This window comes from Carlito syrichta, unplaced genomic scaffold, assembly GCF_000164805.1.
Source record: "Carlito syrichta isolate Samal-C Ts95f unplaced genomic scaffold, Tarsius_syrichta-2.0.1 Scaffold93672, whole genome shotgun sequence".
NCBI classification, from domain to species: Eukaryota; Metazoa; Chordata; class Mammalia; order Primates; family Tarsiidae; genus Carlito; species Carlito syrichta.
Window position 1 is genome coordinate 134,617 of NW_007037768.1, and position 14,950 is coordinate 149,566.

Below are 14,950 nucleotides of genomic sequence, written 5' to 3' on the forward strand. Positions count from 1 at the left end.
TAAAGACTTCAGGTTTATAAATCTTCATCTAAAATGGCCTCATATTTATTTCTGTACTTTTTTCTTTTTTAAGAGAAATGGGGTCTTGCTATGCTGCCCTGGCTGGATTATAGTGGCTATTCCTAGACACAATTATAGCACACTGCAGCCTCGACCTTCTGGGTTCAAGCAATCCTCCTGCCCTAGTCTCCCAAGTAGCTGGGACTCTAGGTGCACACTACTACACCTAGCTCTGTAGCTATACTGTTAATACAGACAAATTCTGTTGTTTGGAACTGTCTTTTACTTCCCTACAACTTATTTATTTATTTTTTTTAGTTGGAGTCTCATTCTTGTTGCCCAGGCTGGAGTGCGGTGGTGTGCTCATGGCCACCGCAACCTCAACCTGCTGGGCTTAGGTGATCCTTCCGCCTCATCCTTCGAAGTAACTGGAACTACAGACACATGCCACCACACCCAGCTAGCTTTTGGGATTTATTGTAGAGACAAGGTCTCACCAAGATGCCCAGGCTGGTCTCGAACCCCCAGGCTCAGACAGTCCTCTCGTCTCAGCTTCCCAAAGTGCTGAGATTACAGCTGAGCCACCGCGCCCAGCCACTACTACTTTTTTGTGTGACACAACACTTTTCTCAAAAGCTTTGCTCAGTAATATTCCTTAAAAATTGTGCCCACCACTGGCTCTTTAGTTTGGCTTAATTCCAAGAAAGCCCAGTCAGTAGGAGAGCTTGATATTGGCCACCTCCTGCAGCCACTTTGCAGTGGGCAGAGATGCCCTAGGCAAGATAGCCATCGTGTTTGTAGTTTTTAGATCCCACCTTATCCTTATGCCTTTAAACATTTTAAATTGAAAACAGTTCTGTGTTGATACCACGCTCACCAGGCAGTCTTCTGAAAAGCAGTCTTCTGATCCTCATTTCTTGTTACCCAGTTTCTTATTGTATAAATCAATAGATTGCCATTCTGTCTTGTATATCAATCTTTTGTGAACTTGGTTAGGATAAAGTAGCTTCTAGAATTTGATTGCCTGGAGACACTGGCATCTGAAGGCCAGACTTTGTTCCTTGGCAGCCTGAGCAGAGCAGCCGGTTCTACAAGGTCCCTTGGCAGCTGGTTAGCTCCCTCAAGGCCCCACCCTGAGTTCACCATGCATCTTTCTCTCTGACTTCTGCAAGCATTACTTATGCACCACATACCTCTGTGAGTGCTGGTGGTTTCTTTGTACTCTTTTCAAGAGGCATTATAAAAGGTTTTGCTTTTTCACCATTCACATTTTGAATGGAATCTATAGGGCCTTGGACAACTAGAGTTGAGACTTGACCTTTTTTTCCTCCTAAGAACTGGCAAACCACTTTGAAAATTCTCTTACCAGCTACAGATCTTATTGACATTTCCCTGCTCATTAGTACCTGCTTGCTAGAAGAAAGGGCTTCTAAAATGCTCAGGTATTGCCCTTTGTTGGAGCTTTTATGTCCTCCCACCTCCTTACATGTTTTGTTGAAAAAAGTAACAAGCATTTGTTTACTAAAAAACATTTGAAGAGAACCATCTATGAACTTAAATTTTATATGCCTAATGGAGGATCACTAGAATACCACTGCAAATGGTATACCTGTCCCCCTCTTGAAGATTCAGGATGCATGTTGGCATATTAAAGATGCTGGAATTCTTATGATAAGATATTTGTTTAACTTTGTATAATCGGATTTCTTAAATGTACTTGAATTTCTCAACTTTCAGCCCATCCTTCCTTTCCTACCCCAGACCCCTATTATCAAGCATGATTTGGGAGATGTTTGTGAGGTACCATCCCTGTTCTACTTTTTCTTCTCTGACCTTTCTATATCTGATCCTGAAACACAGAACAGGAGCCTAGAGATTCTGAGGTTTACAAAAATGGTTTGGCAGCACTGCCTTAGATAGCAATCCAGTAAGAGAAGCTTAGTCCTTAAAAATCACTTGGACATGATCATTCTTGAGTTTATTTTTTATTATTTATTGTTGTTAAAAAATAATACTATTAAAGTATTTAGCACATTAAAAAACAAATTAAACTACATTTCTATAATAGTACCTTACATTTCTATAAGCCATTGTGGCTTTCCTTTGTATTTCCTGTATATTATCTCAGATGGCCTTAGACTAGGCCTATGAACTAGGCAGAGCAAATATTATAATCTCTGGGGGAAAAGCGACTTGAGTGCAGAATGTTCTGGTGGTTTGAATAAGACCATCGTATCAATTAGCAGTGGGGCTGGGATTAGGTCTCTGAATTTCTGACTCTTCAATACTTTCTTTTTCCACAGCTGCTTTATTAGCCAACCTTTATAGAGTACTTTACTGTTTGCTAATTCTTTCAACTACCCCCTTCACCATTTGATAGGTTGTTTCATTCATTCACTAATGCCTGCCGTGTGTCAGATACAGTGCTGCTGTGGTGAACATTCAAAACGAATCCGGAAGCATTCTGGCCCCAAGGTGCTCCTGGTTTAGTGGGGTAGACAAATCAAGTGACAAGCATCAGCACCTGAGACACATTGGCACAAATGTTAGAAAACACACACAAAAGCATGACTGATGTGATGTGTCTTCTGGGAGAGAATGTTCAATAAGTCACCACAGGTAAGACTTCAGCTAAATGGGGCCATAGAGGTTCAGCAGGATTCCTGCAGAGGGAGTAGAGGATACAGCTGTTTCAAGGTTAGATCATACGAGGTTTGGAGGTATGGAAGAGCTAGATGTGTTGGGAGGAGAGTGTGTGGTGAGGAAGAGCAGCAGATAAGGGAGAAATCAAAGGAGTTGGAGTCCTGACCCCACAGCTCACTCCAGGCTTTGAGTCCTACTTCATAGGGCTGTTGGGAGGATGGAGTGCAGTCATGCATGGGAGGGGCCACTATCTTAGGTCTTCAGGAGAAAGGAGGGAAATCAATGAATAAGATATCATAAAGCAGCCAGATGCGGTGGCTCAAGCCTGTAATCCCAGCACTTTGGGAGGCTGAGGCAAGAGGATTGCCTGAGCCCAGGGGTTCGAGACCAGCCTGGACAACATGGTGAGACCTCGTCTCTACAATAAATAAAAAAATTAGCTGGGTGTTGTAGTGCCCCTGTAGTTCTGGCTCCTTGGAAGGCTGAGGTGGAAGGATTTCCTGAGTGCCCAGCAGGTCAAGGCTACAGTGGCCAGGAGTATGCCACTGCACTCCAGCCTGGGCAACAGAGTGAGACTCTAACTCCAAAAAAAAAAGATATAAATTTCCTGATATATATCCCTGCACTCACTGTATGTGAGTTGTCCTTGTTTATCATGCTAAACTAATTTGACTTGTTGTCAGTATTGAGAAGCCACGAATGATTTTAAACAAGTGATATGATCAGCTCCTTGTTATAAAAAGATTTAAAGTAGTAAGCAGTGGAACAAATTTATAATGCCAAAACAATAGATTGAATTTGGATAAAATAAATTTGAAGCTCACATAGCACACTAAGGTATAAACCCAATAAGACAACAATGGAATTGGGAGTTTGCCTAGTCAAATTGTTTGCTTTCAACCTATACTTTATTTGCTTGACACTGAAGAACAAGAAAGGTCTTCTGGTTCATTCCATTATCCCTGGAAGCTAGTCCATTTCGGATCCACATCTAGAGATCTGCGTCTCCATGTAATTAAAGCAAAGAAGGTGTTAGAGGGTAGGCGGCAGGTTTGGGGGAATACTTTTCAGCTGAGAATGCAGTCTTGGCAAGCTGGATCTTCTGTGGAATGCCTTATCCAGAAAAGCAAAGCCTCTCTAATGTATGAACTGTTCTAGTCTCTTTGGTTCTGATGTGGCTGTAGTAGGCAAGTCTCTTAGGGTCACTGCCTACCTGCAGCAACCACTACCTACACCCTGTGGAGTAGCCATTTTGTTGTACTCCTTATCTTATCTAATTGTCCAGATTACCTTCTTCAAACAAGTACTTTGTTTAGCTGACCCAGTGGTTTTTAAAAGTTGGCACTGAGCCGGGCTCAGCCTGTAATCCCACGCCTTTGGGAGGCTGAGGTGAGTGGATTGCCTGAGCCCGCGGATTCGAGACCCGCCTGGGCAGGCGAGACCTCATCTCTACAATAAATAAAAAAAATCAGCCGGGTGTGGTAGCACATGCCTGTAATTCCGGCTACTTGGAAGGCTGAGGCGGAAGGATCGCCAGAGCCCAGCAGGTCGAGGCTGCGGTGGCCGGGAGCGGCCACTGCACTCCAGTCTGGGCCACAATGAGACTCCAACTCAAAAAAAAAAAAAAAAAAAGTTGGCACTGGAATGCCTTTAAGCAGGCATACACTGTCCAGTTGAGGTCACAAAACTTTCCTTGTTACCTGATTTGATTCATATATTTGGGTTCCTGCCTTGCTTATACAGGCATCCGAGTTTCATTTGAAAATGAAATGGATCTCACAATCTGGAGACGTCTACTACACCTTGTCATAGCACCTTCTGGAATGACACAATTCAGAATGAAATGGGGCAGCTATGGACCCCATTCCAAGGGGCCTGTTTCTAAAAGTAATTTTGCCTTAAAACATACATGTACCTATAAGAACTGCTTTAGACTAGTGTTTGTATGCACATTTGATATAACTTAATGTTTCATATAATTTATATGGCAGAAGCTACTTTCTTACTATTTAACTAAACTGCATTGCTCTTAGGAGACGAACATTTATTAGGGACATAAGTATTAGCAATATCTTACAGATTTTATTTAGTAATCAATAAGACAGCAGCAAAAATAGTTTGAACTTTTTGGTTTACATACTTATGGAATGCAGCCTTTTGTTTATTAATGTGTCTGTATTCCCTGTGAACTGCCACGGGTACTTCTTGACTGTAATTCATCCCTGGTTTTGTCAGTACAGTATTAATTTCTCTTGCTTTGGGAATGGTGCATCTTTTTCTTTCTTTCCTAGCTTCATATTATTTAAAATGGAAAGGCTTAGATATGTTCACTAACATGTTAGGGTAAAATTTTTCTTAGTAGAAATTAAACATTTTTAAAAGAAAGTTTTTTCTACTGAATAATCTGTTTTTATATGTTGTTTCAGTTTCCGTTACTATGGCAATGACGGCAGGGACTACAACTACCTTTCCTATGAGCAACCATACCCGGGAGAGAGTGACTGTAGCCAAGCTCACACTGGAGAATTTTTACAGCAACCTAATTTTACAGCATGAAGAGAGAGAAACCAGGTATATAGTAAGGGCTATATTGTGTTTAGTTAAACTGTTGTATTGCAAGTGGAGGGTAAACTGGTTTTCCACTAGTAATGTGAATATTGTGGATCTCTGCTTCCTGTTTTTACGTTTCTTGTACTGACACTGCACCCAGCTACTTGTTTTATTTTCAGAGAATAGTTTCCTGAGGTACCTAGAGTCTTGTGCACCCATATACTTATATCACACTGCAACTGATGTTTTAAGCAGGCCTTTTGTAACCACAAATTACGGTATCTTTAGACTTTCTTTTAGAAGGATGTTTTATGAAAGGCTGCCTTTAATCCAGAAACATTTTCAGTGTTGTGTGTATTTCAGTGGGAATGGAAGAATAATAAAGAATAAAAAGAATAAAAAATGAATGGCATGTAATTTTGCCTTTAAGAAACTTATAGTAAGGGAGATAACACATGCATATTACATGAAAGAGTGAAGAACATCACTAAGGAGGACAAGAAAGGGAGAGATTGCTTTTGACAACTGGGAAAGCATCATAAATAATAGTGGCTTTTAAACAGGGTTCTAAGGGAAGAGTACTATTTATACATGCATAAAAGGAAGGAGAAAGAGGTAAGAGTGGGAGAAAGGATATTAGAGACAGAAGAAATCACCTTCGGGACAGTTGATGTCCAATTTAGCTGAAGCACAGGATGTGCTAGATTTCAACATCCTGGGAGCCTTGGATCCTTTGTTAATGTAGCTGTTTTCATGGAGTGGAGAGATTTGATATTTGAGCAGAAGAATTAGATGGTCATAAGTGTTTTCTGGAAGAGAACTTGAGCTGTGATACGTAGAATGGTCTGGGGGCAGGGTGAGGAATTAGAAACGATAAGCACTAGTGATGTAGCCAGGCAAAATGGAAAGGAGGCTTGGATTAGGATTGTGACAACAACAATAGGGAAGAACTGACAAGTGAGAAAGACTGACAAAATGTGGCAACTAGCCAAATGTGAAATGTGACAGAAATGAGTCAATATGGGCCATAAAATTTCATGCCTGGGCAAATTGAGAGTGGTACAATTTAAGTGAAATAGGACCAGAGGAGAAGAGTAAGGAGCTGAACCTGAATAGATACAAGTGAGGAGAGAATCAGTGAACTAGAAAATAAGACTTAAGTAATTATTCAGAAATAAATTTAGACAGAGAGAGTGGGGATATGTGAGAGTTAAAAAAGAGGGAATGTGAAGAGCTGACATGTCTCTAATTAAAAGTTTGTGAAGGAAGAGAGGAACAGGAATGGAGCAGAGATGAGCAAAAACTAAGAGTTCACCACCAGCAGAAATTCCAACAGTTTCAATTTAGGCCAAAGGAAAGTGATCACAAATAGAAGATCTAAATGGTAATAGGTGAATAAATCTCAACAAAAGTTCTATAAAATAACAAAAATAATGATAATATCTTCTACATTAAAAAAATAGAATTGAAATATTTTCCTACAGCAGAATATAAGTACAGAGATAAGTAATTGGAATTAAAGAGTTCTTAAAGATCTTTGTAGAAACAGGGTAAAGATTAACTTTAGACTTTGACAAATTATGTTGAATTTCCAGGTTAACCACTAAAATAAAAAAAAAAGTTTGCAACTTCCAAATTAGTAGAAGGAAAAAGTGGAATGAGAAAAAAATTAGTTCAAAAGAAGGCAAGAGAAAAGAAAAACTGAAATACCAGAATAGAAAGCACAAAGTTAGAAATAAATAGAAATATAACATTAATTAATTATAGCTGTAATTAACATCTCTGGAAGTGATCAGATCATCATGAGAGAGTGCATAAAGTAGATGAGAACCAAAGAAAGACAGACTATATTTTTTCAAAAAACAGGCACTTAAAAAGTTCTCAGAACTTTAAAAGTTCATTGTCTTTTCTTGCTGAAACCTTAAAGTAATTCATTTTTTCCCTCTATTTCCAAACAAAAGAAAGTAAGAATAAAATAATCTGCTGTTATTTTTTAAAAAATGCAGTCTCAGCATGGAAACCAAATTTAATAGCTCATATTTTTTAAAAGCTTAGACTTTTAAAAAAATGTATTTTCAAGGCTTAACTATTCAAATAAATGCATACACCTTATAAAGTACTAATCAGAGCAAAGTCAAGAGCATTTTAGGGAGAAGACTATTGCTTTTTAGAAGGTACGAGAGAAGTCATGGATCTTTCTGTTGAGATTGTTAGAAATGGATAAAAATTACTGTATCTCTTCCCAGAGTGAGGGGAGATTTTAGGAAGTGTTAGTCTTGGCAAGACTCGAGACAGCACAAAGGATACTGGTCCTTTACCAGGGTAGGGCCAGTTAGAAACCAAAACTTCACCTTCATGCAGTCTACTTAGGTAGTTAATCCTCACTTGTACCCCACCTCTGTATAGTAAAATAAATAAAATAAAAATTGAAGAAAAGGGGCAGTGAAGGTTTGAGTAAATAAAGAGTAAAGTTGCTTGTATATTGATACTTCCTTCCAGAAGAATGGTCCTCTTTCTTTCTGGGTCCTTTTCATAGAGGAGAAAACTGGAATTCATTCAGCAAGCCGCTCTGAGGTGGGGTATGAAATGGCGGCACAAGTCTGATGCTGGGAGCTTGTCCACTCTAAGGCTTGGGACCCAGGGGAAATAACGGGTGGAAAAGGAAGATAGCGATCAGCGCGATAAGCACCTGCTAGGTGCCTGTGACAGGTGCTGAGGAAGTGTGTGGGCGGAGAATGTGCTATTAGGTCTCATTCTGTCCCTTGAGCTGCTGCTTTATCTACAGACTTTAGATATTTTTGTTACACATTTTCCATAAGAAAGAAAAATACGTGATCTTAATAATGATTTCAGACAAATTGTCATGAATAACAAATACAAAAAAATTTGTAGGATGGTTTCAGTCCGCAACCTTTACTTACACCCATTTGGTTAAATCCTGGAAAGTAACTGTTATTCTGGCACACACCAAAATTAATGAGGGGTTCTCCCAGGCTTGTATTTAGGAAAAACCAACACAATATAAATAAAATGCTAATATTCACTTGGAAATGAGTTTCAAAATGTGTCCTACAACCATTTCTCTAGTTTTAGTTATTTCATCCAACCTGTCCCCTGCCCCAGTTACTTAGCTTAACTGACTTTAAGCGTGCCATTAAAAAAAAAAAAAAAAGAATAACTGAACTTGGCTGTATCTAGAAAAGCAAATGGCAGTTAGTGGCTTTTTTATATGCATATATGACTTTTCAATTCTCAAAGAATTTTAATAGAATAAAATACACTCAATTGCATTGAACATCTTTCCTTGATTGATTTTCCTTAGGAAAATCGAGCTTAGAGTCTAAGTGAGGGACTTAGATGAGGTCATTTAACCAATAAATGTTAGAACCAGGATTCAAACACAGGGATATGCATTCATCTTAAAAAACTGTACTTTTAGTCACTATTGTTTTTTTTAATACTCTGGTATAAACATTGAGAAATATTAATGATTTTGGTGGATTGAACATTAGATAACAGAGTTTTCCATATTAGAACATCAGTCACCTAAACATCATTTAGGCAGGAGAGTGAAGTAAGCTTGAGAAGTAAATTATTCATTTGGCCAGTGTGAGAAAAGGAAACCTGGGTTTATATTTTGAGGAAGAAAACTATTTTAGTGATTATTTTGATCCAACTTGAAAGACTTTTTGTTAGCATAGTAAACTGAAGTGGTTAACTTGAATAAACAACTGTATATTTCTTAAATGGGAATAGTTAGGAATGTATTTAAAATTTAAATGATTTTTTTCTTTTGAAAAGGCAGAAGAAATTAGAAGTGGCCATGGAAGAAGAAGGATTAGCAGATGAAGAGGTAATGTAATTACCTGTAATTACTGTACAAAAGCAACCCCAGTGACTTCTTCATTCAGTGATATCAGATGATTTTTTATAACTTAGATAATGTGGAGTTTATCATCTGAGTATGGGCTTCTTTGTTGCTGTCATGAATATCTTTAGAAGGAGGCAGCGTTGTTTTTTATTCCAAGAACATATATCTAGTGAACATACTCCATAGCATTCTAGGTATGTGGAACAAGAAAGGTAGACTCCAGGAGGACGCAATCATATACTAACTCTTCTCAAGTTTTTTTCTAAGTTTTTTTTTTTAAACCATCCACTTCTTTAGTCTAGTACTACAACCCTAGTTTAAAACTACTGTATATTTCACCTGAAGAATAACTGCTCCCAACTGGTCTCTCTACTTCCCACCCCCAGTTTTTCTTCATAGTGTAACCAGAGTAATCTGTCTAAAAATAGATCTGATCACTCTTATGCTTAATAACCCTTTACTGGCTCCCTCCTGAGTGCTTTCAGAATAGGGCAGGCTCTTTCATATGGGTATACAAGACCCTTCACCAGTTGGCCTCTGCTTCTCTCTCCAACCTCACCTCCTGTCACCTGCCCCCCATGCTAACTAATAGGAATTACTTTAAATACCTCTCTCTTGCCTGTGACCTTTCTACATGCTATTTCTGCTGCTTAGAACTGTTTCTTACATCTACCCAAGTCCTGTTATTCCTCAAGAAGATTTAGGTCTCACTTTAGCCCTTACTTCCACTGGGAAATCTTCCTTAATCTCTCAAGGTACTTCTACATTCTACCATCACTCCTTACTTGTCCCAGTTGTAGCCTTAAAATGCCATCTTCCCAGAGACTGGAAACTCCATAAGGTCTTATTCAGCGTCACATCTCAGAGCTGGCAGAGAGCTAAATTAAATATTTGGTGAATAAATGAACCCTGGATTTTGCCCTCAAGGACTGTAAGATTAGAAAGAGAGATTGTGTGTGTGTGTGTGTGTGTGTGTGTGTGTGTGTGTATAAGTAAAAATATGTATTCATGATAGAATGTGGCAGACTTTGAAACCTCCCTCTCCCAATTCAGAGCATCAGAAAAGGTTTCATGGAAGAGGTAACAATTGATTTGAATTCTAAGGAATGGGTAGAATTTACATTAAAAATAGGAGGTATATACAAAATAATAAATAATATTTGAGCCATGAAGAATACAATAAAGAAAATAGCAAGGTAAGTTGACAGCATGGACTGCAAAGCTAGGCTTAGACTAGTTTACTGAGAAAGGTCTGCTTTATTTTCTGGAAGATAGGGAGAACCCAGATTAATTAGCTCAGTAGTTTCAGTGATCAGGAAAGAGTGTCTCTTTTATTGAAAGAGCAGACCACCAGATGATAAATTTAAATCAAATTGTTATTTAATCTTCCCTGCACTTTCCTAAGACTGTACCTGTATAGTTGCAGTGTTTAAATCAAATAACAAAATATTTTATGATTTATACAAAAGGTAGTTACTTTGTTAATTAGTGGACTCAACCTAGAAAACTCAAATATTTTTACTTTTTTTTTTTTTTTTGAGTTGGAGTCTCACTCTGTCGCCCAGACTAGAGTGCAGTGGCTGCTCCCGGTCACCGCAGCCTCGACCTGCTGGGCTCCGGCGATCCTTCTGCCTTAGTCTTCCAAGTAGCTAGAACTACAGGCGTGCACTACCACGCCTGGCTAATTTTTGATTTATTGTAGAGATGAGGTCTCGCCAAGTTGCCCAGGCGGGTCTCGAACCCGCAAGCTCAGGCAATCCACTCACCTCAGCCACCCAAAGGCTTGGGATTACAGGCTGAGACACCGAGCCCGGCTAATATTTTTACATTTAAAGCTAGTTACTATTATTTACATAAAATTACTACAACACATATTTTAATAGCTCATTCCATTTGTGTTCTTTAAATTTTAGTGAGAAAGGTAATGATTTAAATCTGTATTCCAATTTATAGAGAAAAATAAGGCTAAGCATATCTTTCCTCATTGTTTTCATCAGTATTATAACTTTCTTATAATTAATAACCATCTAATTATAATGTATTAATATACAGTATATTAATACAGAAATTTTTTTTGAAAGCAAGATTTATTGAGAGGACAGAAAAGCTCCCACAGTGGGAGGGGACCCAAAGGGGTTGCCTGATATAGAAATCTTAAACATAAGATCTTAATTTGCAGTACAGGGGGGAGATTACAAAAACAGATGCCCAGGGGTCAGGCAGGTAAACTGGCTAGATTGGTTTCATAATGGCATCTTAGGGTGTATTCTTTTGACCTACATGCAGTTTGCAAACTCAACTCATAAGAATATTTTCCTTTACTTCCACAAAGAAGTAGATTGATAAAGACACACCATTTTTTACATTGCTGTAAGAAAACAAGAGCCCCAGCCTACTTAGACATGTCACCTGGTGACTGGCATCAGTGGTGGATACTAACAAATTAGAGACCATGGCCCATCTAAAGGGGATTGCTACTGTTGGCTCTGTGTTGTCAAGAGAAGCTGGAAATCTGGACTTTTATGTGGGCTCACCTATTTTTTTTCCTTTTTAAATATTGGCAAGTAGCCGGGCTCGGTGGCTCAGCCTGTAATCCTGCACCTTGGGAGGCTGAGGTGAGTGGATTGCCTGAGCCCGTGGGTTTGAGACCCGCCTGGGCAACTTTTTAAGCTTTCTAAATTACTTGTGGAAAATATGAGATGATTTTTTCCCATAAAAGTAGTCAGTGGCCCATAATACCTATTTATAAAACTTCTAAATTTTATCTGTAAAGATCTTGTTATTCTACAAATGCTTACTGTTAGGATTATGTAAAATTTTATAAAATAAACTATCTTGATCAATCATAATATTTGGAACTATCTTTATGTGTGGTGAGGCTTTTACAAAGAAAATTGTTTCATAAAAATTAAATATGCATAAGTGTGGTGGCTCATACTTGTAGTCCCAGCACTTGGGGAGGCCAATACAGGAGGATTGCTTGAGACCAGGAATTTGAGACCAGTCTGGGATACATAGTGAGACCTCATCTGCACAAAAAATAAAATGAAAAAAGTAGCTGAGCATGTGGTAGCATGTGTTAGTAGTCCCAGCTACATGGGAGGCTGAGAAGGAAGCATCACCTGAGCCCAGAAGGTTGAGGCTGCAGTAAGCTGTGAGCTGTCTCTGCACTCCAGCCTGGGTGACAGAGTGAGACCCCGACTCAAAAATAAATCAATAAATAAAATGGATGAGTTGCTAGCTGAACCCTTTCATATCTCAAAACTTTTGTATATGCTGTCTTATGTAAAACCTGGGTACTCTGCAGGTGAAGAGTTTGAGGAACATTGTATAAAAGGGAATAGAGAAAGAAAGGAAACAATTTCTAGTTTAATCTTACTTAAGCAAATCCCATCAAACATGCAATGTTACTAACTCTAGTGGAAAACCAAAATAATAAGTTCAGGCTACAAATGGAGCCATGAAATGTGAAGCCTGTCGCAGGTTTGTGTTCTTTTTTGTATAGGAAAGAGTGTGATTACCACATAGGTGTTTTTTGTCTTTCAAGTCTACTTAATTACTTAATCTGTATGAGTTGTGAGCAGATCGGCTTGCTTTTTCATTGATTTTTTTTTTTTTTTTTTTTGAGTTGGAGTCCCACTCTGTCGCCCAGGCTGGAGTGCAGTGGCACACTCACGGCCACCCCAGCATCAACCTGCTGAGCTCCAGCGATCCTTCCACCTCAGCCTTCCAAATAGCCAGAACTACAGGTGCACACTACCATGCCCTCCTAATTTTTTGATTTTTTATTGTAGAGATGAGATCTTACCAAGTTGCCCAGGCTGTTCTTGAGCCTGTGGGTTTAGGCAATCCCCTCACCTCAGCCTCCCAAAGTGCTGGTATTACAGGCTTGAGCCACTGCACCTGGCTGGTTTTTTGTATTTTCTTTTCTTCTTCAGCTACCTTTGGATTGCAAATCCAAAGTCTTGAAATCATGAAATAGATTTTTAAAACGTAATATAACAATGTTATAGGTGATTCTCATTTTTGTAGAATTATGTGTTCCATACACTTATGATTTTCCCTTTTTGCTGTTAAGTGGCTGTGTCCCAAACTACATAAATAGTTTACTTACTGTGTATTACAACCTACTGTGTATTACAACCTGTCAGATAATTTATAAAACTGTAATGATGTCATTGTTTCCATTCAGATTAGACCAGTTTCTGCAGCTACACCCAGCTATACTCTGTTTTATAATACATAAAGAGAGCGATTCAAAATATCTTTCAAAATTCTTAATTTATTCACTTATGCAGCCAAAAAATCAAATAAAAACCTCTTTACTACCTTGAAGGACATTATACTATAGTGCCACCAAGTGGCCTTTTAAAAAACTAGTCTTAAAATTTAAAATAAGCTACTTTGTGAGGACTATCTTGTTTTACTAGTAATTCAGGTTTTAAAAAATTATTATTCAAAAGATATTTTTGAATATCTATTACATACAAAAATGGTATTTGTCATTGCATCTGTGTAAAAAGCAAAAAAATCTTTACTATTGCTTTAAGATACATATTTGTAAGTGTATAAATGTAATTTTAGCTCCATTAAACAGATATTTGAAAAAGAAAAATCACCCTAATTTCATAATTAGAGAAGTCTATTTTTTAAACTAATAGACACCAGATCTGGATAGCTTTTAGGCAAATAGAATAATGGTTATTATATCTTTATTATAGTCACTTACTTTCTCCTTAAGCCTGACTTCTCACCAAAAAAAATTTTTTTTCCCTCTTTCATTATTGCCTCCTTACTTTTCCCATAGTACTTTTGTATTTTATAATCAATATCAGATGCATAAAAAGACATTCGGTAAAGCTTCTTCATTTGTATATTTGATTTTTGTCTTCATACTGTCGTATTTACACTATTTATGTGTTGAATGTACAGCTTCATTTAGCTATTTGAAGACATAGTTTCTTGATTTCATCCTCTTAGATTAACTGTTAGAAGTATCAGATTCCATTGCATTGATGATACAAACATACATTTCTAATTAATAGTTCGCCTGACCCCTCCCCCCCTTTTTTTTTAGTTAAGAGTCTCACTCTGTTGCCCAGGCTGGAGTACAGTGGCACAGTCACGGCCACTGCAGCCTCGACCTGCTGGATTCAGACAATCCTTATGCCTCAGCCTTCCAAATAGCTGGAACTACAGGTGTGCGCCACCCATGTCCAGCTAATTTTTTGATTTATTGTAGAGATAAATTTCCCTGTGTTGCCCAGGCTAGTCTCAAACTCCTGAGCTCAAGCAATCTCCCCGCCTCCTTTTTAAAACAGATATACACAGGTGTAGGGAGGGACTATACCTTGAGCTATATTTCAAAGCAATGTTTCTGAGCTGCTGTGGTCATTTTATTTTATTTATATATTTTTTTAGTTGGAGTCTCACTTTGTCACCCAGACTGGAGTGCAGTGGCCACTCCCGGCCACCGCAGCCTCAACCTGCTGGGCTCCAGCGATCCTTCTACCTCAGCTTTCTGAGTAGCTGGAACTACAGGCACGGGATACCATACCTGGCTAATTTTTGATTTATTGTAGAGATGAGGTCTCGCCAAGTTGCCCAGGCGGGTCTCAAACCCACGGGCTCAGGCAATCCACTCACCTCAGCCTCTCAAAGGCGCAGGATTACAGGCTGAGCCACTGAGCCCGGCTGGTCATTTTATTTTTATTCATTCATTCAGAGTCTCACTCTGTCGCCCAGTCTGGAGTGCACGCTCCCAGCCACCACAGTCTTGACCTGTTGGGCTCAGGCAATCCTTCCACCTCAGCCTTCCAAGTAACTGGAACTATAGGCACACACCACCACGCCTAGCTAATTTTTTGTTTTATTATAGAGATGAGG

General features: G+C 38.7%; 1 protein-coding gene across 1 annotated transcript in view; it reads left to right on the plus strand.

Moving 5' to 3' along the window:
- The window catches only part of STK38L (serine/threonine kinase 38 like), a 76,594-nt gene that overhangs the window by 41,816 nt on the left and 19,828 nt on the right, over positions 1-14,950 (plus strand). Inside the window, exons 2-3 of the mRNA XM_008060964.2 lie at positions 5,070-5,214; positions 8,995-9,046. Of these exons, the coding sequence (XP_008059155.1) occupies positions 5,081-5,214; positions 8,995-9,046 (186 nt within the window). The 5' untranslated portion in view covers positions 5,070-5,080. The remainder of the gene's footprint in view (positions 1-5,069; positions 5,215-8,994; positions 9,047-14,950) is intronic.